Source organism: Pleurodeles waltl, chromosome 9, assembly GCF_031143425.1.
Source record: "Pleurodeles waltl isolate 20211129_DDA chromosome 9, aPleWal1.hap1.20221129, whole genome shotgun sequence".
Classification (NCBI taxonomy): Eukaryota; Metazoa; Chordata; class Amphibia; order Caudata; family Salamandridae; genus Pleurodeles; species Pleurodeles waltl.
The window spans coordinates 27,566,406-27,592,263 of NC_090448.1; the positions used below are offsets into that span (position 1 = coordinate 27,566,406).

The following is a 25,858-nucleotide window of genomic DNA, read 5'->3' on the forward strand; positions in this document are numbered from 1 at the left end:
GAAACCAGTTTCTCTGTCACCATGGTGACACTGGCACCTGTATCCCTCAGGCCCTCTACACTTGTCCCATTAATAAAGAGCTGCTGCCTGTATTTTTGCATGTTTGGAGGCCAGGCAGCTAGTGTGGCTAAATCCACCCCACCCTCAGAGACTAGAGTAGCTTCAGTGTGGACCCTGATTTGCTCTGGGCACACTGTTGATCCCACTTGGAGACTAGCCATTCCAGTGTTACCTGGATTGGAGTTTGGAGTGGAACTTTTCTTGGGACAGGCCTTGTCTCCAGTTTGGTGTCCAGACTGACTACAGTTTCGACACCAGGCCTTTTTGGGATCAAAGTTTTTACCCTTGTACCCAGGATTGTTTTGTGAAGAGGCTCTGGGCCCACCCTCCTGTGCAGGTTTTTGGGGGCCTTTAGAATACTCTTGACTATTTTTATTTTTGGCTGTCTCACCACCTTTCCCCTGGGGAGGTTTTGTGACCCCTTTCTTTTGGTCACCCCCTGTGGAAGTTTTGGACACCCTAGTCTTGACCCAATGGTCCGCCTTCTTTCCCAATTCTTGGGGAGAAATTGGTCCTAGGTCTACCAGATGCTGATGCAGTTTATCATTGAAACAATTACTTAACAGGTGTTCTTTCACAAATAAATTGTACAGCCCATCATAATTACTTACACCACTGCCTTGAATCCAACCATCTAGTGTTTTTACTGAGTAGTGTACAAAGTCAACCCAGGTCTGGCTCGAGGATTTTTGAGCCCCCCTGAATCTAATCCTATACTCCTCAGTGGAGAATCCAAAGCCCTCAATCAGGGTACCCTTCATGAGGTCATAAGATTCTGCATCTTGTCCAGAGAGTGTGAGGAGTCTATCCCTACACTTTCCTGTGAACATTTCCCAAAGGAGAGCACCCCAGTGAGATCTGTTCACTTTTCTGGTTACACAAGCCCTCTCAAAAGCTGTGAACCATTTGGTGATGTCATCACCATCTTCATATTTAGTTACAATCCCTTTAGGGATTTTCAACATGTCAGGAGAATCTCTGACCCTATTTATGTTGCTGCCACCATTGATGGGTCCTAGGCCCATCTCTTGTCTTTCCCTCTCTATGGCTTGGATCTGTCTTTCCAAAGCCAATCTTTTGGCCATCCTGGCTAACTGGATGTCCTCTTCACTGGAGTTATCCTCAGTGATTTCAGAGGTGTTGGTCTCTCCTGTGAGGGAACCAGCATCTCTGACTATTATTTTTGGAGTCAGGGTTTGAGAGACCCTGTTCTCCCTAGATAGGACTGGTAGGGGGGAATTTTCCTCCAAGTCACTATCCTCTTCCTCTGAGTTGCCACCCTCAGAGGGGTTGGCCTTTTCAAACTCTGCCAAAAGCTCCTGGAGCTGTATTTTGGTAGGTTTGGGGCCCATTGTTATTTTCTTTATTTTACAGAGTGACCTTAGCTCCCTCATCTTAAGATGGAGGTAAGGTGTGGTGTCGAGTTCCACCACAGTCACATCTGTGCTAGACATTTTGCTTCTAAAAGTTGGAATACTTTTTAAGAATCTACAACTGGTTCTAGAATCTAATTCAAACTTTTACAAACTTTTAAACTCTAAAAGAAATGCTAAACAGGATCTAACACAAGGCCCTAGCAGGTCTTTTAAGAATTTAGAAAACTTTTCAAATTGCAAAAATCAATTTCTAATGACAATTTTGGAATTTGTCGTGTGATCAGGTATTGGCTGAGTAGTCCAGCAAATGCAAAGTCTTGTATCCCACCGCTGATCCACCAATGTAGGAAGTTGGCTCTGTATGTGCTATTTCAAAGTAAGGAATAGCATGCACAGAGTCCAAGGGTTCCCCTTAGAGGTAAAATAGTGGTAAAAATAGATAATACTAATGCTCTATTTTGTGGTAGTGTGGTCGAGCAGTAGGCTTATCCAAGGAGTAGTGTTAAGCATTTGTTGTACATACACATAGACAATAAATGAGGTACACACACTCAGAGACAAATCCAGCCAATAGGTTTTGTTATAGAAAAATATCTTTTCTTAGTTTATTTTAAGAACCACAGGTTCAAATTTAACATGTAATATCTTGTTTGAAAGGTATTGCAGGTAAGTACATTAGGAACTTTGAATCATTTCAATTGCATGTATACTTTTCAAGTTATTGACAAATAGCTATTTCAAAAGAGGATACTTCGTGCAATTTTCACAGTTCCTGGGGGAGGTAAGTTTTTGTTAGTTTTACCAGGTAAGTAAGACACTTACAGGGTTCAGTTCTTGGCCCAAGGTAGCCCACCGTTGGGGGTTCAGAGCAACCCCAAAGTCACCACACCAGCAGCTCAGGGCCGGTCAGGTGCAGAGTTCAAAGTGGTGCCCAAAACGCATAGGCTAGAATGGAGAGAAGGGGGTGCCCCGGTTCCGGTCTGCTTGCAGGTAAGTACCCGCGTCTTCGGAGGGCAGACCAGGGGGGTTTTGTAGGGCACCGGGGGGGACACAAGCCCACACAGAAATTTCACCCTCAGCAGCGCGGGGGCGGCCAGGTGCAGTGTAGAAACAAGCGTCGGGTTTGCAATGTTAGTCTATGAGAGATCAACGGATCTCTTCAGCGCTGCAGGCAGGCAAGGGGGGGCTTCCTCGGGGAAACCTCCACTTGGGCAAGGGAGAGGGACTCCTGGGGGTCACTTCTCCAGTGAAAGTCCGGTCCTTCAGGTCCTGGGGGCTGCGGGTGCAGGGTCTTTTCCAGGCGTCGGGACTTAGGTTTCAGAGAGTCGCGGTCAGGGGAAGCCTCGGGATTCCCTCTGCAGGCGGCGCTGTGGGGGCTCAGGGGGGACAGGTTTTGGTACTCACAGTCGGAGAGTAGTCCGGGGGTCCTCCCTGAGGTGTTGGTTCTCCACCAGCCGAGTCGGGGTCGCCGGGTGCAGTGTTGCAAGTCTCACGCTTCTTGCGGGGAGTTGCAGGGTTCTTTAAAGCTGCTTCTTGAAACAAAGTTGCAGTCTTTTTGGAGCAGGTCCGCTGTCCTCTGGAGTTTCTTGTCTTTTTCGAAGCAGGGCAGTCCTCAGAGGATTCAGAGGTCGCTGGTCCCTTGGAAGGCGTCGCTGGAGCAGAGTTCTTTGGAAGGCAGGAGACAGGCCGGTGAGTTTCTGGAGCCAAAGCAGTTATCGTCTTCTGGTCTTCCTCTGCAGGGGTTTTCAGCTAGGCAGTCCTTCTTCTTGTAGTTTGCAGGAATCTAATTTTCTAGGGTTCAGGGTAGCCCTTAAATACTAAATTTAAGGGCGTGTTTAGGTCTGGGGGGTTAGTAGCCAATGGCTACTAGCCCTGAGGGTGGGTACACCCTCTTTGTGCCTCCTCCCAAGGGGAGGGGGTCACAATCCTAACCCTATTGGGGGAATCCTCCATCTGCAAGATGGAGGATTTCTAAAAGTTAGAGTCACCTCAGCTCAGGACACCTTAGGGGCTGTCCTGACTGGCCAGTGACTCCTCCTTGTTGCTTTCTTTGTTCCCTCCAGCCTTGCCGCCAAAAGTGGGGGCCGTGGCCGGAGGGGGCGGGCAACTCCACTAAGCTGGAGTGCCCTGCTGGGCTGTGACAAAGGGGTGAGCCTTTGAGGCTCACCGCCAGGTGTTACAGCTCCTGCCTGGGGGAGGTGTTAGCATCTCCACCCAGTGCAGGCTTTGTTACTGGCCTCAGAGTGACAAAAGCACTCTCCCCATGGGGCCAGCAACATGTCTCTAGTGTGGCAGGCTGCTGGAACTAGTCAGCCTACACAGACAGTCGGTTAAGTTTCAGGGGGCACCTCTAAGGTGCCCTCTGTGGTGTATTTTACAATAGAATGTACACTGGCATCAGTGTGCATTTATTGTGCTGAGAAGTTTGATACCAAACTTCCCAGTTTTCAGTGTAGCCATTATGGTGCTGTGGAGTTCGTGTAAAACAGACTCCCAGACCATATACTCTTATGGCTACCCTGCACTTACAATGTCTAAGGTTTTGCTTAGACACTGCAGGGGTACAGTGCTCATGCACTGGTACCCTCACCTATGGTATAGTGCACCCTGCCTTAGGGCTGTAAGGCCTGCTAGAGGGGTGTCTTACCTATACTGCATAGGCAGTGAGAGGCTGGCATGGCACCCTGAGGGGAGTGCCATGTCGACTTACTCGTTTTGTCCTCACTAGCACACACAAGCTGGCAAGCAGTGTGTCTGTGCTGAGTGAGAGGTCTCTAGGGTGGCATAAGACATGCTGCAGCCCTTAGAGACCTTCCTTGGCATCAGGGCCCTTGGTACTAGAAGTACCAGTTACAAGGGACTTATCTGGATGCCAGGGTCTGCCAATTGTGGATACAAAAGTACAGGTTAGGGAAAGAACACTGGTGCTGGGGCCTGGTTAGCAGGCCTCAGCACACTTTCAATTGTAAACATAGCATCAGCAAAGGCAAAAAGTCAGGGGGCAACCATGCCAAGGAGGCATTTCCTTACACCCAGGCCTTGATGTGTCTTCAGCTTCTTTTTCTTCTCATCACTGAGTGCAGAAGTGTTCCTAGACCTAGAGTCAGGAGAAAAGCAGCGCGAAGAACAATGAGAAACCTCAACTACAACCTCTTGACTTTCAAAGGACCGGCTCATACGAAGATCATGAGATCGGTTCAGCTACATTTCTGGCTCTGCCATCTCCACATCACAATCCATATAATATTATATCCATACGACAATCTAATTTGTATTATCAACTACTACTTTTTGTTCAGGTCTGTACCAGGGTGAGTCTGGCCTCTCTCTCTTTAATACACCTTTTAAAACAGAGAATTTTAAGACTTTCTTGAAGGTGCTTAATGGGTCGCTTTGTGGGTCTCACAGGCCACTTTGGAAACAGGCAATCTTCAGTAGAGTGCCAGGGAACAGGCAGCTTTCAAATTCTTTGATAGCATTTTCAACCAATAAGAAAGCAGGAACCTATCTGAAAACATATATGGCGAGGAGCTGTATGGAGTTCCAGCCATACTTTCACATATCCTTATTGCATGGATGTTTGTGCAAGACAACAGTCTGAAACAGACAATGCTGTGAAGCCTTCTCACCATCACCCCATAATTACTCCCACAGTACTTTCAGAGCAAGAGCAATGCTGTACATTTTATGTAATCTGTAAATTGAATACAGATTCATATAGAAAAGAAAAAAGTTACCTACACCGGTATGTTTATAGCTTATATCTGTTAATGATTTATGCGTGGTCCACCCTACCACATTGTAACATCGTAGGTAATTGCATGTTTAGTTTATGTTCAGCATATGTGTGCACTAAATGTACCTCCATCCATATCAATGCCAAGGAACTACAAATAGACCATGATGTGTGAGTTACGATGGACTTCGATCTGAGTAACTCTCAACACTCCTTCGGTCGACACAAGTAAATGATGCTTTTCATCCCAACAAGAGATTTTTTAGGGTGCTTAAGATGTATTCCCTTGAGTATGTTTATTTTTTTGTATGGGTTTGTGGAGTGCTAGCTTGCCATCTCCACCCACTTCACAACCTTGTTTGTAGTGACCCATAATGTCTCTGTAGCGCATAATTCACTTAATTGAAAAGAAATGTGTATTCATCTTTAAGTCTCCTCTTCGATCAGGCTGGAGCAAAAGCAGAAACCTCAATTGTGCATGCTGTCAGGGCTTTGCACAAAGACATCATTTTTCCAATAAAGCTTACTGTTAATGTTTTGAGTATCTGTGCAGTTAAAAAGTCTTGAAGTGAGACAATCAGAGAATGAGTCTGTGATAGAGAAAAGTCCACTTCTCTCTGCCTCAAAAGCCATACTGAACTTTCAATGGCTCTGGCATAGCAGGAGTCCCCCATGTTTAATTTTAGGTCTGTTCCCCTTTGGTTGTGTTCTTAGAGATGGTCATGGGATGTAATCTGAAATTATACAGATATGATTATTAATCCTGTTAATGTAAGGGGGTGCATTACGTCCTTGTTTTGTGCTTACTATTTGCAGATTCAATCACAAACTGCAAGTGCAGAGAATCAGCTCAATGATGCAATGGACAGAGTGGGCCTCCTGGACCGACAGATAGATGCACTGAAGGTGAAACGGGCAAACAACAGCCTGGCTGCTACCCGGGCTGAGGAAGCTGCCAGTGCAGCCCGCGACAAGGCAAACGAGGCAAAGCAGGTACATTTGTATTTATATTTTCATGCAGGACAAGATGACATATCAAAAAATCCTCTCTAAGAAGATTCTCAGGCACCATAGGTGGAATTTCTCTCGGTTGTCCACCTCCAGCCCTCTCACCACTGAATAGCTGAAGAACTCACCTTCCTAGATCAGCAGCTGCTGCCCAAATGCTCTTTCCCTTCCTGCCGGTCACTGTTTCACGACTTTCGATACAGCCTCCTGATTCAGTCAGCGTGTATTCTACAGTCTGATAATGACAGAGCACAGAGGACTGAGGCTGGCTGATATTCCCAGCCTGAATGCTTAAACAGCCACTGGAATCTCCATCCTGGCAGGAGGGGGCAGGATTTGCTGCAACAGGCTGAATACTCCAGGGTCAAATAAGTGTACTCAAATTCTGCAAAAAACAAAAGAAGGGCTTATAAGGTGGGAGATTTCACGAAGAATGGTCCTGTGCATAACACTCCCATATCCGTCATAGAACAAAGGATGCACATTTCCAAAAGAAATGTATCTATCTAGATTTTTCCCTAGTGTAGGAGAGATCCAGAATAGTCCATGTGTATAATCTATATCAGGAACAAGAGCCCTCACTTACCAATTGGTGACATGCTTCATCATCGGGCTTTGCTCCTCGTCAGACCGGTGCTGCAGTATCTGACGGGCCCCTCGTGGGGGCTCTTTACCGGAGATCTTTTGAAGAAAGCTGCTGTAAGTGAAAACAAATAAGTGAGAAGAACTGTTTAAAATTGACTAGTAGGACCCTATAGTAAAGTAATGTATTAAGGATGTGGGCCTCTGTCAAGATTAAAAGGGTAAGTGACAATAATGTCTGCCTTACACTGTTCACAACGTAATGTATAATGTCAGAGAACCCTGTAGTCTAGGGATCAGGTATGTGTGTGGCAGAGTTGGACATTCGTACGCTGCCATACATATAGAAGGTCAACATGTTTCCCTCTAAAATAAGTCTACACAGATCTTGGTGCGATCCGACAGGACCTCAGAAAAAGTTATAAAATCATACCGAATCCTCACAGTTATGGTAAACTATGTTAACTTTGTGGTACGGGAACCCTCCCCAGATTCAAAGATGGGCCCCATCGGCAAAAGCGGAGGCCTATGTGGTCCTGCCAATGTATTCATCGGTACGTTTGGGTGTCAGACAAGGTCTCAGGAGCACTTACCCCTCCTCCGCATCTCCGGTACTCATATTCTGGCCTGTCTTCCTGCAGGCACTGCCTTTATGCTGTCCAGCTGCAACAAGCCTTTGCAGCTATCTACCTCCCCTCCTGCACACCTATGCAGCACTTCAACCACACTCCCATCCCACATCCAGCCTTCTGCCCCTGATCTGCTACACAGATCTGGGATATGGCCACTACACGCCCATATTTCCTACCCTTGCTTCAAACCTCATGCTAGTCCTCATGGTTTTGCCACACCAGTCTGACACCACCACACATCCACAGCCACCCACCTAACTCTTTTCTTGATTCTAACCTGTGAACATTTTATTTTTGATGTGGAGAACATTGCCCTGTTCCAACTTCTGTGGATCATCTTGCAACCCCACTATCCTGCTCTAAACAAAGTGGTACTGGTCCCCGGCTCACCCACCGGACCACCTGAAGCCATCATTTCATTATTTCTCCAACAGCCTTTCTACAAAGTAGGAACCAACTTAGCAGGCAACCTGAACTCCCACAGCTGAACGAATGATAGCACCGGCTGGTCTACTCTCCCAAGCGCTTGCTTGAAACCGAAAACAGCCAGGTTGCTGGTTTGCAGAGAGAAAGGATTGGTCTTTTTGTTGTGCTAGACTCTAACTCCCCAACTTTCGCAGGCACTGAAGCAAGTACTGCCTTTATAGCCATTCTCTGCAGCCCGTAGCCCTTATGTGACAAGTTATTTGTTGTGGGACAGTGCTATGAAGTTGTCAAGTGGATGTAGCCTGAGTGCACACACACCACCCCCAATCACTAGACCAGGACAATGGCTTGAGCTAGAAATCAAATGAGATACATCTGTAGGTGCTGTTGACGATGGGTGCCTTTTAGGTCTCCTATTCCCTGTTGAGTTTTGAACCCACAACTGCTGGAGGCCCTGGCTCAAGGATCACGTATGCCAGGCAGTGCTGATGCCCTCTGGGTGGGTGGCAACAGCTCAGCCTTTGACAGCCTTCATCCCGCTGAGCACATGTACCAAGAGTACCAAGAGTAGACATTGACTCAGGTCCACAGATCAGAAGCCAGACTGTCCAGCTAAGGACATTCCAAGCTGCCCCCAGTCACTCCCTCCTATTAGGCTGTTGCCTCAGTGTGAACAGAATTGTCTTCATTGGTGGTGGGGATTAATACCAAACTATTGAGGGCAAGAATATCAACCTGTGCTTACATCAACTGCATAATATTGACTTCCCGCATTTTATCGGGACAAGGATACGTTGGAAGTGTAAATGTAGTATTCTAACTCCAAATCTATTTACATTGATAATATGGTGGTAGCTGATATTGGATAGTGCTGGACTCCCCACAAGCTGTTCTTGGTCTCAAAGACGTTGTGGACCTCCAGCATAGTTGAAATAAAGTCCCTTGTGAGGACGTTACTTGAGGTCATGAGGCAATCAGTGCAGTGATTTGGTTATCCGGCTGGAGAGCAACATTATTGGGTACCCACTGGGTACCTGTGGTAAATGATGCTACTCACATGGGCTGTATCCCAGTAACCACTGACTGAAGTCAGGCCGCAAGAAAAGAAGTCATGGGTATGGTGTTGATGTGTCCAGCCATGGCTAAGTGAACATGTATTCAACTGAGTGTTGGTTAACATTTAACTAGCTGGTGATTAGTCCATTCCCAAATGTACATTCCACAAGCGAGAAACAGCTACTATTGTATTCAGAATTTCTATGCGACTCACGTATATATGCAGAGAAGACTCATGGTATTGCATACACATTAGTCCAACATGGCTGTTGGAACTTTTATAGGTAAAGCAGCCTTTCCCAGCTTTGGATCATGGTACCTGATCACATCCAACACACTGCACCTTTCCTTGAGGAAAAATGGATAAAAAGAAGGTTGAGATCTCACATGGCAGCTTGACAAAACAAGAAGATTTCTGAGGTTCCTGTTACAAAGGATCTGGAAAGCGCGCTCTACAAATTTTTTGATTGATTGATTGATTGACATGGGCGAGTACTGCATTGATTTTGTGATCACAGTACTAAATCATGCTGACTCCTCACATGTCCACGTTAGCATACATGTCCTTCTCAGAGTTGCTACAGTATCACAGTTTGTCCTTCATAATTTAAACATTTTGCAGCACAATGTCTGTTGTGATTCTTTCACATTGCATATTTAAGTCCAGCGATACACAAGTTAGATTTGGAATCTGTTTTGTTGCATCCATCTCTGTGGATCTGATGGGTTTGACCTTTGTCTTTATTCAGCTCCTGGACGGCCCACTAGGTGACAAGTACAAAACTGTCCAGGATCTTGTGGATCAGAAGGCGAAAAGGATGCAAGATGCAAAGAAGAAAGCGGAGGGTCTGAGGGACCAAGCCAAGCATCTCTTAAGAGATGCTCAGGGCAAACTGAAGCGCTTACAAGGTGAGTACTCCTCACGAGTTAGTCTAACCAGCTATCAGTAGAGAGCGAGAGAGTAGAGATAGCTCACCTCAGAGGATGGGGAAAAAGTGGCCTGGACGTAAGCACCCTTATACGGGAAGAAGGGAAAATGAGGGTATAGCATGGAGAGAATGTCCCTCATGGAAGGAGCAAAAATGAACTACAGCATTTAGAACACTTCTGATGCAGCTGAACAACGAGAAAAGGGAAAACATCTCTAGTAAGAGGAAAAGAAGCATTAAGGATGAGGAAAAAGAGTATGGAATGAAGAAGACCAATAGTAGGACAAGGAGAGTGAGTGTATGGGACGGAGAAGACCTCTCATGGAAAAGTAGAGGCAATATGGGACAAAACAAGTTGGTGATTGAAGAAGGAGAAAGGGAATATGAGCTAGTGGACTTAAATGGAAGAAGATGAAAGGAAAGGATGGAAGGGAACAATTTCTAATGAGGAAAGATAGATGGAAAATATGGAAGAGGAGAACAGAGAGGAGAAGGGAGGACTGAACTGATACCATTGATATAAAAAAAGAGTATAGAATACATATGTGTTTCACAAACTGTGGGTCATGAGATGATTTTTGGTGGGTTGTGAAAGTACAAGCAATAAATAAAGATGCCTTTACGTTCTATAGTTATCTTGTCACATTTGCTGCACTTCAAAGGCAGAGGTCAAATGTCAGGCTATATCTTGTGACAAACTTCTGTTTCTTTTTTTAACATGGGGCTCGGTGTTTACAAACTCCTCAATTTGTAATCAGAGAAAGAAAAGTAAAGCAAATTTTGTGACAATCTGTCTGGGTGAAGGGAGTGTGAAAGGAAAGGCTGTAGGATGTCATTTTTGTAACACACAATAAAATGCAAATACCTCTAAATGGAATGAACACATTCAGCAGTTAGGAAAGCAAAAAAGAAATGAAGCACATATTTTTGCAATTGTGATGTAGGATGGAAACAAAGATTTTAACATGATCAAAACAAATCAAGATACTTTACTGCACACATTTATCATTTGTGTGCAATATAGTTTTATCAGTAAAACTTAGGGCCTGATTTGTACTTTTTTAGCGCCGCATTTGCGTCATTTTTTGACGCAAAAGTGGCGCGAACGTACAAAATATAATTGAATTTTGTACGTTTGTGCCGCTTTTGCATCAAAAAATTACACAAATTGGGTGCTAAAAAAGTATAAATCAGGCCCTTAATAATGTCTGTGCAAATGCAGTGTCCATCTCAATGAAAAATGTGCCGTCTATAAATGACAATGAACTACCACAAGATGCTTTAGTTAAATTAGAAAATCTCCCTTTTCATGTCCGTTAAAGCTAGATGGGTTGCAAAAGGTTGTTGTTCTAAAAAGTGAGTCATGCTTCTAAAAAGCTTGGGAAGTTCTTGAATAGATAACACCTATAAACCTATAATGAAGAAAAGCTGAAAGGGGAGGATTGAAGGCAGAAGACCTTAAACGAGAGAAGAGGGAAAAAACTGGGTAGGAAAACACACCTAACATATCTGCTAAGATAAGGGTTTATGGGACAGTGCAGCTAACAGGAAAAATGGTAGCAAAGGAATGTGGACCTTATGTTATAAGTAATTGAACGGAAAGTGCCTTTGTACAAGTAACAAAGGTTTTGAAAGAAGGGAGAACTTCTCAGGAGTGGAGGCATAGGAAGAAATATTAAATGTCAAGAGGTAAGGGACATTTTTTAGGAGTGATTGAGGGAAGGAAGGAATGTTAAACATGGTAATGAAGGGAAAGAACAAACATTGCATCTGGCGGTGATGAAGAAAGAGACGGAATGTAGAGTTGGAGTGTTGGAGGGAGAGAAGTATTGTAGAATACCTCTGAGGAGTTATAGAGGTACAACTGAAAGAGGGAGAGAATGTAGAAAACCTCTCAGGAATTACAGAGAGAACACATGTAGAAGGTCTCTCTGGACTGATGGAGGGAAGTAACAGAATGCAGAAGGACTCTTATGAGTGACAGATGGAGAAAGTGAATGTGGAAGAGCTCTCAGGAGTGATGGATTGAAACGAGGAACTTATAAAGCCTTATATGAGCTGTGGGTGATGAGATGAATGGAACATAGAAGGTGTCCCTGGAATCATGGAGGGAGGGAGATAAGGAATGCAGAAGGCCTGATATGAATGACAGATGCAGAGAGGGAATGTGGAAGAGCTCTCAGGAGTGATGGATTGAAAGGAGGAACTTATAAACTCATATGAGTGATAGGTGATGAGATGAATGGAACATAGAACTTGTCCCTGGAATCATGGAGGGAGGGAGATAAGGAATGTAGAAGGCCTCAGATGAGTGGCAAGTGGAGAGAGGGAATGTGGAAGGGCTCTCAGGAGTGCTGGATGGAAAGGAGGAACTTTGAAAGCTTCATACGAGTGATAGGTGATGGAATGAATGGAACATAGAAGGTGTCCCTGGAGTCATGGAGGGAGGGAAGGAATGTAGAAGGCCTCACATAAGTTATGGATGGAGAGAGGAAATGTCAAATGTCTTCCAGTAATGGTAGAGGGAAAGAATAGAATGTAGAAGGTCTCTCTGACGTGATGGAAGGAAAGACAAGAATGCTGAAGGTCTCTCTGGTGTGATAGAAGGAAAGATGGGAATGTTGAAGGTCTCTGCAGTGATGCAGGGAATGGAGGGAATGTTTCAGGCCTCTCTGGAGTGATGTATGGAAATTAAAGAATGTAGAATGTCTCTTGGGTGATGCAGCAAAAGAAGGGAATGTGAAAAGCCTCTTTAGAGTGCAGAAGGGAATGTATAAAAGCTCTGGATTCTTAGCAGGAAAGAAGTGAACGTAGACAGTCTCTGAAGAGTGACAGAGGAAGAGAATGGTTTAGGAGGTCTCTTTGGAGTGATGGAGAGAAAGAAGGAAGTGTAGAATGTCTTTCTGGTGTGATGGAGGGAAATAAATAAATTTAGAAGAGTAAGAATGATGGAGGGGGAGAATGGAATATAGAAGATGTCTCAGGAGTAATAAAGGAAAGTAAGGGAATGTAGAAGATCTTTCACAACTGATAAAGGGAGACAATGATGTAGAAGGTCTCTCAGGTGTGGTGGGTGGATAGAATGATGTAGAAGAGAATTTTTGAGAGATGGGAGAAGGAATGTCGAAGATCTTAGGAATAAGGGAGAGATAGGAATGTAGAAGCTTTCCCAGGTACGATGGAGGACAAGAAAGAAATTTAAAATGTCTGTCTCAGGTATGATAGATGAGGTAAAAATGTAGAAGCAATTTCAGGAGTGATGGACTGAGATAATGATGAAAAAGGTTTCTTGTGAGTGATAAAAGTGGAGGAGGAATGTAGAAAGTCTCTTAGTAATGGAAGAAGGGAAGGAAATGGAAAAGGTGATGGCGAGACGGAGAGAAGGAATGTACAGTTTATCTCAGGAGAAAGGTCTTTTGTGAGTGGTAGGATAAGGAGCATAGAAGACTCCAGGAATAAGGGCAAGAATTGAGTGTAGATGGTCTCTTAGGGGTGTCAGAGACAGGCAGTGATGTAGAACAGCCCTCAGGCGTGGCAGAAGGAGAGAATGATGTAGGTCTCTTGATGGAAGACAAGAAGGAATGTAGGGGGTCTCGCAGGAATGATGGGGAGAGAGGGGATTGTAGAAGGTCTCTCATTAGTGATAGAGAAGAAAAAGGCATGTAGAAGGTCTCTCAAGAATGAGGAAGGGAGAGAAGGGAACATAGAAGGTCTCTCAGAAGTGACAGAGTGAGGCTTTGATGTAGAACGGCTCTCAGGTGTAATGTGGGTGACGAGAGAAGGAATGTAAGGCCAGATGTATGGAGGTAATCGTTTGCGATTACCGAATAGCAAATTTTGTGATTCTCTATTTGGTAATCGCAAACACCCATATACAAATGTGTGTGTTACACATTTTGCGATTCCCAGTGGGTCACAGATAGACCTAGCTCATGAATAATAATGACCACTGTGTCTTTGATTCATTTTAAGTAATTCAATCTTAGTTTTTTTTAAATGCAGCCAGTTTTCCTTAACGGAAAACAGGATGTGTTTCCAAGAGAAGAAAAATAAAAGTTTTATTTTCAGTTTTTAAGATTAGGCAGTGGTCAGCGGGACCACTGCCTGCTCTTAAAAAGTGTTTTTACTAATATTCCCAAAGGGGGAGGGGTCCCCTGGGAGCCCCTTCCTATTTGCAAATAGGTTACCATCTACTTGAAGTAGGAGGTACAATGCGAATGCTTTGCGAACGTATTTGGGTTGCAAAACATTCGCACATACCACTGCAATTCAGTATTAGGAAGGGATGTCCTAAGCAAGCCCTTCCTAACCCCGAATCCCAAGCCCAATTTGCAATTTGATAATAGGTTACAGAATCACAAATAGGGACTTGTGCGTACCAAAAAGCATTTTTCTGGTTGCAAATGACCTGATTCTGCGAATCGGGGATTTTGCGAAGAAAAAAAATCCACTGTACATCTGGCTCGTAGATCTCTTAAGAATGAGGAAGAGAGAGAAGGGGATGTAGAAGTTGAGAAGCAGGTAGAGCAGGTAATGTAGTAACGGAAGAGTGAAGGAATGTACAAGGGATCTCAGGAGGAACTGATGTGGAAGATCTCATGTAAGCGACTGGTACACAAAGAACAAGAATGAGGGCAGCCAAGGGAATGTAGGAGGTCTCAGGAATGATGGAGGGAGAGAAGGGAAGGTATAAATTCCCCCAGTAGTGACAAAGGAAAAGAAGAGACTGTTGGAGGTCTGTAAGTAGTGATAGAGAGAAGAAATGGTGTAGATGGTCTCTCAGAAGTGATGGAGGGAGACCATGATGTAGAAAGTCTCTCGGAGTGATGGAGGGACAGCATGAAGTAGAAGGTCTCATTAGGAGTGACAGAGAAAATAAATGGTGTAGAAGGTCTCTCAAATGTGATGGAGAGACACCATGATGTAGAAAGTCTCTCAGGAGTGATGGAGGGACAGCCTGATGTAGAAGGTCTCGCTAGGAGTGACAGAGAGAAGACATGGTGTAAAAGGTCTCTTAGAAGTGATGGAGGGAGACCATGATGTAGAAAGTCTCTCGGAGTGATGGAGGGACAGCATGAAGTAGAAGGTCTCATTAGGAGTGACAGAGAAAATAAATGGTGTAGAAGGTCTCTCAAATGTGATGGAGAGACACCATGATGTAGAAAGTCTCTCAGGAGTGATGGAGGGACAGCCTGATGTAGAAGGTCTCGCTAGGAGTGACAGAGAGAAGAAATGGTGTAGAAGGTCTCTTAGAAGTGATGGAGGGAGACCATGATGTAGAAGGTCTCACTAGGAGTGACAGAGAGAAGAAATGGTGTAGAAGGTCTCTCAGAAGTGATGGAGGGAGACCGTGATGTAGAAAGTCTCTCAGGAGTGATGGAGGGACAGCATGATAGAAGGTCTCACTAGGAGTGACAGAGAGAAGAAATGGTGTAGACGGTCTCTCAGAAGTGATGGAGGGAGACCGTGATGTAGAAAGTCTCTCAGGAGTGATGGAGGAACAGCATGATAAAAGGTCTCACTAGGAGTGACAGAGAGAAGAAATGGTGTAGAAGGTCTCTCAGAAGTGATGGGGGGAGACCGTGATGTAGAAAGTCTCTCAGGAGTGATGGAGGGACAGCATGATAGAAGGTCTCACTAGGAGTGACAGAGAGAAGAAATGGTGTAAAAGGTGTCTCAGAAGTGATGGAGGGAGACCATGATGTAGAAAGTCTTTCAGGAGTGATGGAAGGACAGCACAATAGAAGGTCTCACTAGGATTCACAGAGAGAAGAAATGGTGTAGACGGTCTCTCAGAAGTGATGGAGGGAGACCGTGATGTAGAAAGTCTCTCAGGAGTGATGGAGGAACAGCATGATAAAAGGTCTCACTAGGAGTGACAGAGAGAAGAAAAGGTGTAGAAGGTCTCTCAGAAGTGATGGGGGGAGACCATGATGTAGAAAGTCTCTCAGGAGTGATGGAGGAACAGCATGATAAAAGGTCTCACTAGGAGTGACAGAGAGAAGAAATGGTGTAGAAAGTCTCTCAGGAGTGATGGAGGGACAGCATGATAGAAGGTCTCACTAGGAGTGACAGAGAGAAGAAATGGTGTAAAAGGTGTCTCAGAAGTGATGGAGGGAGACCATGATGTAGAAAGTCTTTCAGGAGTGATGGAAGGACAGCACGATAGCAGGTCTCACTAGGAGTGACAGAGAGAAGAAATGGTGTAGATGATCTCTCAGAAGTGATGGAGGAAGACCATGATGTAGAAAGTCTCTCAGGAGTGATGGAGGGAGACCGTGATGTAGAAAGTCTCTCAGGAGTGATGGAGGACCAGCATGAAGTAGAACGTCTCATTAGGAGTGACAGAGAGAAGAAATTGTGTAGAAGGTGTCTCAGAAGTGATGGAGGGAGACCATGATGTAGAAAGTCTCTCGGAGTGATGGAGGGACAGCATGAAGTAGAAGGTCTCATTAGGAGTGACAGAGAAAATAAATGGTGTAGAAGGTCTCTCAAATGTGATGGAGAGACACCATGATGTAGAAAGTCTCTCAGGAGTGATGGAGGGACAGCCTGATGTAGAAGGTCTCGCTAGGAGTGACAGAGAGAAGAAATGGTGTAGAAGGTCTCTTAGAAGTGATGGAGGGAGACCATGATGTAGAAAGTCTCTCGGAGTGATGGAGGGACAGCATGAAGTAGAAGGTCTCATTAGGAGTGACAGAGAAAATAAATGGTGTAGAAGGTCTCTCAAATGTGATGGAGAGACACCATGATGTAGAAAGTCTCTCAGGAGTGATGGAGGGACAGCCTGATGTAGAAGGTCTCGCTAGGAGTGACAGAGAGAAGAAATGGTGTAGAAGGTCTCTTAGAAGTGATGGAGGGAGACCATGATGTAGAAGGTCTCACTAGGAGTGACAGAGAGAAGAAATGGTGTAGAAGGTCTCTCAGAAGTGATGGAGGGAGACCGTGATGTAGAAAGTCTCTCAGGAGTGATGGAGGGACAGCATGATAAAAGGTCTCAGTAGGAGTGACAGAGAGATGAAATGGTGTAGAAGGTCTCTCAGAAGTGATGGAGGGAGACATGATGTAGAAAGTCTCTCAGGAGTGATGGAGGGACAGCATGATAGAAGGTCTCATTAGGAGTGACAGAGAGAAGAAATGGTGTAGACGGTCTCTCAGAAGTGATGGAGGGAGACCATGATGTAGAAAGTCTCTCAGGAGTGATGGAGGAACAGCATGATAAAAGGTCTCACTAGGAGTGACAGAGAGAAGAAATGGTGTAGAAAGTCTCTCAGGAGTGATGGAGGGACAGCATGATAGAAGGTCTCACTAGGAGTGACAGAGAGAAGAAATGGTGTAAAAGGTGTCTCAGAAGTGATGGAGGGAGACCATGATGTAGAAAGTCTTTCAGGAGTGATGGAAGTACAGCACGATAGCAGGTCTCACTAGGAGTGACAGAGAGAAGAAATGGTGTAGATGGTCTCTCAGAAGTGATGGAGGAAGACCATGATGTAGAAAGTCTCTCAGGAGTGATGGAGGGAGACCGTGATGTAGAAAGTCTCTCAGGAGTGATGGAGGAACAGCATGAAGTAGAAGGTCTCATTAGGAGTGACAGAGAGAAGAAATTGTGTAGAAGGTGTCTCAGAAGTGATGGAGGGAGATCATGATGTAGAAGGTCTCTCAGGAGTGATGGAGGGACATCATGAAGTAGAAGGTCTCACTAGGAGTGACAGAGACGAAATGGTGTAGAAGGTCTCTCAGAAGTGATGGAGGGAGACCGTGATGTAGAAAGTCTCTCAGAAGTGATGGAGGGACAGCATGATAGAAGGTCTCACTAGGACTGACAAAGAGAAGAAATGGTGTAGATGGTCTCTCAGAAGTGATGGAGGGAGACCATGATATACAAAGTCTCCCAGGAGTGATGGAGGGACAGCATGATAGAAGGTCTCACTAGGAGTGACAAAGAGAAGAAATGGTGTAGAAGGTCTCTCAGAAGTGATGGAGGGGGACCGTGATGTAGAAAGTCTCCCAGGAGTGATGGAGGGACAGCATGATAGAAGGTCTCACTAGGAGTGACAGAAAGAAGAAATGGTGTAGAAGGTCTCTCAGAAGTGATGGAGGGAGACCGTGATGCAGAAAGTCTCTCAGGAGTGATGGAGGGACAGCATGAAGTAGAAGGTGTCATTAGGCGTGACAGAGAGAAGAAATGGTGTAGAAGGTGTCTAAGAAATGATGGAGGGAGACCATGATGTAGAAAATCTCTTAGGAGTGATGTAGGGACAGCATGATAGAAGGTCTCACTAGGAGTGACAGAGAGAAGAAATGGTGTGGAAGGTCTCAGAAGTGATGGAGGGAGACCATGATGTAGAAAGTCTCTCAGGAGTGACGGAGGGACAGCATGATGTAGAAGGTCTCACTAGGAGTGACAGAGAGACAAAATGGTGTAGAAAGTCTCTCAGAAGTGATGGAGGGAGACCATAATGTAGAAAGTCTCTCAGGAGTGACGGAAGGACATCGTGATAGAAGGTCTCACTAGGAGTGATAGAGAGAAGTAATGGTGTAGAAAGGTCTCTCAGAAGTGATGGAGGGAGACCATGATGTAGAAAATCTCTCAGGAGTGATGGAGGGACAGCATGATAAAAGGTCCCACTAGGAGTGACAGAGAGAAGATATGGTGTAGACGGTCTCTCAGAAGTGATGGAGTGAGACTGTGATGTAGAGAGTCTCTCAGGAGTGATGGAGGGACAGCATGATAGAAGGTCTCACTAGGAGTGACAGAGAAAAGAAATGGTGTAGAAGGTCTCTCAGAAGTGATGGAGGGAGACCATGATGTAGAAAGTCTCTCAGGAGTGATGGAGGGACAGCATGAAGTAGAAGGTCTCATTAGGAGTGACAGAGAAAATAAATGGTGTAGAAGGTGTCTCAGAAGTGATGGAGGGAGACCATGATGTAGAAAGTCTCTCAGGAATGATGGAGGGACAGCATGATGTAGAAGGTCTCACTAGGGGTGACAGAGAGACGAAATGGTGTAGAAGGTCTCTCAGAAGTGATGGAGGGAGACCTTGATTTAGAAAGTCTCTCAGAAGTGATGGAGGGACAGCATGATAGAAGGTCTTACTAGGAGTGACAAAGAGAAGAAATGGTGTAGACAGTCTCTCAGATGTGATTGAGGGAGACCGTGATGTAGAAAGTCTCTCAGGAGTGATGGAGGGACAGCCTGATAGAAGGTCTCACTAGGAGTGACAGAAAGAAGAAATGGTCTAGACGGACTCTCAGAAGTGATGGATGGAGACTGTGATGTAGAGAGTCTCTCAGGAGTGATGGAGGGGCAGCATGATAGAAGGCCTCACTAGGAGTGACAGAGAAAAAAAATGGTGTAGAAGGTCTCTCAGAAGTGATCGAGGGAGACCATGATGTAGAAAGTCTTTCAGGAGTGATGGAGGGACAGCATGAAGTAGAAGGTCTCACTAGGAGTGACAGAGAAAATAAATGATGTAGAAGGTCTCTCAGAAGTGATGGAGGGAGATCATGATGTAGAAAGTCTCTCAGGAGTGACGGAATGACAGCGTGATAGAAGATCTCACTAGGAGTGATAGAGCGAAGAAATGGTGTAGAAAGGTCTCTCAGAAGTGATGGAGGGAGACCATGATGTAGAAAGTCTCTCTGAGTGATGGAGGGACAGCATGATAGAAGGTTTCACTAGGAGTGACAGAGAGAATAAATGGTGTAGAAGGTCTCTCAGAAGTGATGGAGGGAGACTATGATGTAGAAAGTCTCTCAGGAGTGATGGAGGGACAGCATGATAAAAGGTCTCAGTAGGAGTGACAGAGAGATGAAATGGTGTAGAAGGTCTCTCAGAAGTGATGGAGGGAGACCATGATGTAGAAAGTCTCTCAGGAGTGATGGAGGGACAGCATGATAGAAGGTCTCATTAGGAGTGACAGAGAGAAGAAATGGTGTAGAAGGTTTCTCAGAAGTGATGGAGGGAGACCGTGATGTAGAAAGTCTCTCAGGAGTGATGGAGGGACAGCATGATAGAAGGTCTCACTAGGAGTGACAGAGAGAAGAAATGGTTTAGAAGGTCTCCCAGAAGTGATGGAGGGAGACCGTGATGTAGAAAGTCTCTCAGGAGTGATGGAGGGACAGCGTGATAGAAGGTCTCACTAGAAGTGGCAGAGAGAAGAAATGGTGTAGAAGGTCTTTCAGAAGTGATGGAGGGAGACCGTGATGCAGAAAGTCTCTCAGGAGTGATGGAGTGACAACATGAAGTAGAAGGTCTCATTAGGAGTGACAGAGAGAAGAAATGGTGTAGAAGGTGTCTAAGAAATGATGGAGGGAAACCATGATGTAGAAAGTCTCTCAGGAGTGATGGAGGGACAGCATGATAGAAGGTCTCACTAGGAGTGACAGAGAGAAGAAATGGTGTGGAAGGTCTCAGAAGTGATGGTGGGAGACCATGATGTAGAAAGTCTCTCAGGAGTGACGGAGGGACAGCATGATGTAGAAGGTCTCACTAGGAGTGACAGAGAGACGAAATGGTGTAGAAGGTCTCTCAGAAGTGATGGAGGGAGACCATGATGTAGAAAGTCTCTCAGGAGTGACGGAAGGACAGCGTGATAGAAGATCTCACTAGGAGTGAGAATGCGAAGAAATGGTGTAGAAAGGTCTCTCAGAAGTGATGGAGGGAGACCGTGATATAGAAAGTCTCTCAGGAGTGATGGAGGGACAGCATGATAAAAGGTCTCACTAGGAGTGACAGAAAGAAGAAATGGTGTAGACGGTCTCTCAGAAGTGATGGAGGGACACTGTGATGTAGAGAGTCTCTCAGGAGTGATGGAGGGACAGCATGATAGAAGGTCTCACTAGGAGTGACAGAGAGACGAAATGGTGTAGAAGGTCTCTCAGAAGTGATGGAGGGAGACCATGATGTAGAAAGTCTCTCAGGAGTGATGGAGGGACAGCATGAAGTAGAAGGTCTCATTAGGAGTGACAGAGAAAATAAATGGTGTAGAAGGTGTCTCAGAAGTGATGGAGGGAGACCATGATGTAGAAAGTCTCTCAGGAGTGATGGAGGGACAGCATGATGTAGAAGGTCTCACTAGGGGTGACAGAGAGACAAAATGGTGTAGAAGGTCTCTCAGAAGTGATGGAGGGAGACCGTGATGTAGAAAGTCTCTCAGGAGTGATGGAGGCATGATAGAAGGTCTCACTAGGAGTGACAAAGAGAAAAAATGGTGTAGACGGTCTCTCAGATGTGATGGAGGGAGACCGTGTTGTAGAAAGTCTCTTGGAGTGATGGAGGGACAGCATGATAGAAGGTCTCACTAGGAGTGACAGAGAGAATAAATGGTGTAGAAGGTCTCTCAGAAGTGATGGAGGGAGACTATGATGTAGAAAGTCTCTCAGGAGTGATGGAGGGACAGCATGATAAAAGGTCTCAGTAGGAGTGACAGAGAGATGAAATGGTGTAGAAGGTCTCTCAGAAGTGATGGAGGGAGACCATGATGTAGAAAGTCTCTCAGGAGTGATGGAGGGACAGCATGATAGAAGGTCTCATTAGGAGTGACAGAGAGAAGAAATGGTGTAGAAGGTTTCTCAGAAGTGATGGAGGGAGACCGTGATGTAGAAAGTCTCTCAGGAGTGATGGAGGGACAGCATGATAGAAGGTCTCACTAGGAGTGACAGAGAGAAGAAATGGTTTAGAAGGTCTCTCAGAAGTGATGGAGGGAGACCGTGATGTAGAAAGTCTCTCAGGAGTGATGGAGGGACAGCGTGATATAAGGTCTCACTAGGAGTGACAGAGAGAAGAAATGGTGTAGAAGGTCTTTCAGAAGTGATGGAGGGAGACCGTGATGCAGAAAGTCTCTCAGGAGTGATGGAGTGACAACATGAAGTAGAAGGTCTCATTAGGAGTGACAGAGAGAAGAAATGGTGTAGAAGTTGTCTAAGAAATGATGGAGGGAAACCATGATGTAGAAAGTCTCTCAGGAGTGATGGAGGGACAGCATGATAGAAGGTCTCACTAGGAGTGACAGAGAGAAGAAATGGTGTGGAAGGTCTCAGAAGTGATGGTGGGAGACCATGATGTAGAAAGTCTCTCAGGAGTGACGGAGGGACAGCATGATGTAGAAGGTCTCACTAGGAGTGACAGAGAGACGAAATGGTGTAGAAGGTCTCTCAGAAGTGATGGAGGGAGACCATGATGTAGAAAGTCTCTCAGGAGTGACGGAAGGACAGCGTGATAGAAGATCTCACTAGGAGTGAGAATGCAAAGAAATGGTGTAGAAAGGTCTCTCAGAAGTGATGGAGGGAGACCGTGATATAGAAAGTCTCTCAGGAGTGATGGAGGGACAGCATGATAAAAGGTCTCACTAGGAGTGACAGAAAGAAGAAATGGTGTAGACGGTCTCTCAGAAGTGATGGAGGGACACTGTGATGTAGAGAGTCTCTCAGGAGTGATGGAGGGACAGCATGATAGAAGGTCTCACTAGGAGTGACAGAGAGACGAAATGGTGTAGAAGGTCTCTCAGAAGTGATGGAGGGAGACCATGATGTAGAAAGTCTCTCAGGAGTGATGGAGGGACAGCATGAAGTAGAAGGTCTCATTAGGAGTGACAGAGAAAATAAATGGTGTAGAAGGTGTCTCAGAAGTGATGGAGGGAGACCATGATGTAGAAAGTCTCTCAGGAGTGATGGAGGGACAGCATGATGTAGAAGGTCTCACTAGGGGTGACAGAGAGACAAAATGGTGTAGAAGGTCTCTCAGAAGTGATGGAGGGAGACCGTGATGTAGAAAGTCTCTCAGGAGTGATGGAGGCATGATAGAAGGTCTCACTAGGAGTGACAAAGAGAAAAAATGGTGTAGACGGTCTCTCAGATGTGATGGAGGGAGACCGTGTTGTAGAAAGTCTCTTGGAGTGATGGAGGGACAGCATGATAGAAGGTCTCACTAGGAGTGACAGAGAGAATAAATGGTGTAGAAGGTCTCTCAGAAGTGATGGAGGGAGACTATGATGTAGAAAGTCTCTCAGGAGTGATGGAGGGACAGCATGATAAAAGGTCTCAGTAGGAGTGACAGAGAGATGAAATGGTGTAGAAGGTCTCTCAGAAGTGATGGAGGGAGACCATGATGTAGAAAGTCTCTCAGGAGTGATGGAGGGACAGCATGATAGAAGGTCTCATTAGGAGTGACAGAGAGAAGAAATGGTGTAGAAGGTTTCTCAGAAGTGATGGAGGGAGACCGTGATGTAGAAAGTCTCTCAGGAGTGATGGAGGGACAGCATGATAGAAGGTCTCACTAGGAGTGACAGAGAGAAGAAATGGTTTAGAAGGTCTCTCAGAAGTGATGGAGGGAGACCGTGATGTAGAAAGTCTCTCAGGAGTGATGGAGGGACAGCGTGATATAAGGTCTCACTAGGAGTGACAGAGAGAAGAAATGGTGTAGAAGGTCTTTCAGAAGTGATGGAGGGAGACCGTGATGCAGAAAGTCTCTCAGGAGTGATGGAGTGACAACATGAAGTAGAAGGTCTCATTAGGAGTGACAGAGAGAAGAAATGGTGTAGAAGTTGTCTAAGAAATGATGGAGGGAAACCATGATGTAGAAAGTCTCTCAGGAGTGATGGAGGGACAGCATGATAGAAGGTCTCACTAGGAGTGACAGAGAGAAGAAATGGTGTGGAAGGTCTCAGAAGTGATGGAGGGAGACCATGATGTAGAAAGTCTCTCAGGAGTGACGGAGGGACAGCATGATGTAGAAGGTCTCACTAGGAGTGACAGAGAGATGAAATGGTGTAGAAGGTCTCTCAGAAGTGATGGAGGGAGACCATGATGTAGAAAGTCTCTCAGGAGTGACGGAAGGACAGCGTGATAGAAGATCTCACTAGGAGTGAGAGAGCGAAGAAATGGTGTAGAAAGGTCTCTCAGAAGTGATGGAGGGAGACCGTGATATAGAAAGTCTCTCAGGAGTGATGGATGGACAGCATGATAAAAGGTCTCACTAGGAGTGACAGAAAGAAGAAATGGTGTAGACGGTCTCTCAGAAGTGATGGAGGGAGACTGTGATGTAGAGAGTCTCTCAGGAGTGATGGAGGGACAGCATGATAGACGGTCTCACTAGGAGTGACAGAGAGACGAAATGGTGTAGAAGGTCTCTCAGAAGTGATGGAGGGAGACCATGATGTAGAAAGTCTCTCAGGAGTGATGGAGGGACAGCATGAAGTAGAAGGTCTCATTAGGAGTGACAGAGAAAATAAATGGTGTAGAAGGTGTCTCAGAAGTGATGGAGGGAGACCATGATGTAGAAAGTCTCTCAGGAGTGATGGAGGGACAGCATGATGTAGAAGGTCTCACTAGGGGTGACAGAGAGACAAAATGGTGTAGAAGGTCTCTCAGAAGTGATGGAGGGAGACCGTGATGTAGAAAGTCTCTCAGGAGTGATGGAGGCATGATAGAAGGTCTCACTAGGAGTGACAAAGAGAAAAAATGGTGTAGACGGTCTCTCAGATGTGATGGAGGGAGACCGTGTTGTAGAAAGTCTCTTGGAGTGATGGAGGGACAGCATGATAGAAGGTCTCACTAGGAGTGACAGAGAGAATAAATGGTGTAGAAGGTCTCTCAGAAGTGATGGAGGGAGACTATGATGTAGAAAGTCTCTCATGAGTGATGGAGGGACAGCATGATAAAAGGTCTCAGTAGGAGTGACAGAGAGATGAAATGGTGTAGAAGGTCTCTCAGAAGTGATGGAGGGAGACCATGATGTAGAAAGTCTCTCAGGAGTGATGGAGGGACAGCATGATAGAAGGTCTCATTAGGAGTGACAGAGAGAAGAAATGGTGTAGAAGGTTTCTCAGAAGTGATGGAGGGAGACCGTGATGTAGAAAGTCTCTCAGGAGTGATGGAGGGACAGCATGATAGAAGGTCTCACTAGGAGTGACAGAGAGAAGAAATGGTTTAGAAGGTCTCTCAGAAGTGATGGAAGGAGACCGTGATGTAGAAAGTCTCTCAGGAGTGATGGAGGGACAGCGTGATATAAGGTCTCACTAGGAGTGATAGAGAGAAGAAATGGTGTAGAAGGTCTTTCAGAAGTGATGGAGGGAGACCGTGATGCAGAAAGTCTCTCAGGAGTGATGGAGTGACGACATGAAGTAGAAGGTCTCATTAGGAGTGACAGAGAGAAGAAATGGTGTAGAAGTTGTCTAAGAAATGATGGAGGGAAACCATGATGTAGAAAGTCTCTCAGGAGTGATGGAGGGACAGCATGATAGAAGGTCTCACTAGGAGTGACAGAGAGAAGAAATGGTGTGGAAGGTCTCAGAAGTGATGGAGGGAGACCATGATGTAGAAAGTCTCTCAGGAGTGACGGAGGGACAGCATGATGTAGAAGGTCTCACTAGGAGTGACAGAGAGACGAAATGGTGTAGAAGGTCTCTCAGAAGTGATGGAGGGAGACCATGATGTAGAAAGTCTCTCAGGAGTGACAGAAGGACAGCGTGATAGAAGATCTCACTAGGAGTGAGAGAGCGAAGAAATGGTGTAGAAAGGTCTCTCAGAAGTGATGGAAGGAGACCGTGATGTAGAAAGTCTCTCAGGAGTGATGGAGGGACAGCGTGATATAAGGTCTCACTAGGAGTGACAGAGAGAAGAAATGGTGTAGAAGGTCTTTCAGAAGTGATGGAGGGAGACCGTGATGCAGAAAGTCTCTCAGGAGTGATGGAGTGACGACATGAAGTAGAAGGTCTCATTAGGAGTGACAGAGAGAAGAAATGGTGTAGAAGTTGTCTAAGAACTGATGGAGGGAAACCATGATGTAGAAAGTCTCTCAGGAGTGATGGAGGGACAGCATGATGTAGAAGGTCTCACTAGGGGTGACAGAGAGACAAAATGGTGTAGAAGGTCTCTCAGAAGTGATGGAGGGAGACCGTGATGTAGAAAGTCTCTCAGGAGTGATGGAGGCATGATAGAAGGTCTCACTAGGAGTGACAAAGAGAAAAAATGGTGTAGACGGTCTCTCAGATGTGATGGAGGGAGACCGTGTTGTAGAAAGTCTCTTGGAGTGATGGAGGGACAGCATGATAG

The 25,858-nt window shown here is 45.5% G+C and overlaps 1 protein-coding gene across 3 annotated transcripts in view; it reads left to right on the forward strand.

Annotated features, from left to right (window-relative positions):
- LOC138258879 (laminin subunit beta-2-like) overlaps nucleotides 1-25,858 on the forward strand; it is a 431,858-nt gene that overhangs the window by 362,010 nt on the left and 43,990 nt on the right. For all 3 annotated transcript variants that reach the window (XM_069206185.1, XM_069206187.1, XM_069206186.1), the window contains 2 exons: nucleotides 5,989-6,165; nucleotides 9,626-9,785. In XM_069206185.1, the coding sequence (XP_069062286.1) occupies nucleotides 5,989-6,165; nucleotides 9,626-9,785 (337 nt within the window). The remainder of the gene's footprint in view (nucleotides 1-5,988; nucleotides 6,166-9,625; nucleotides 9,786-25,858) is intronic.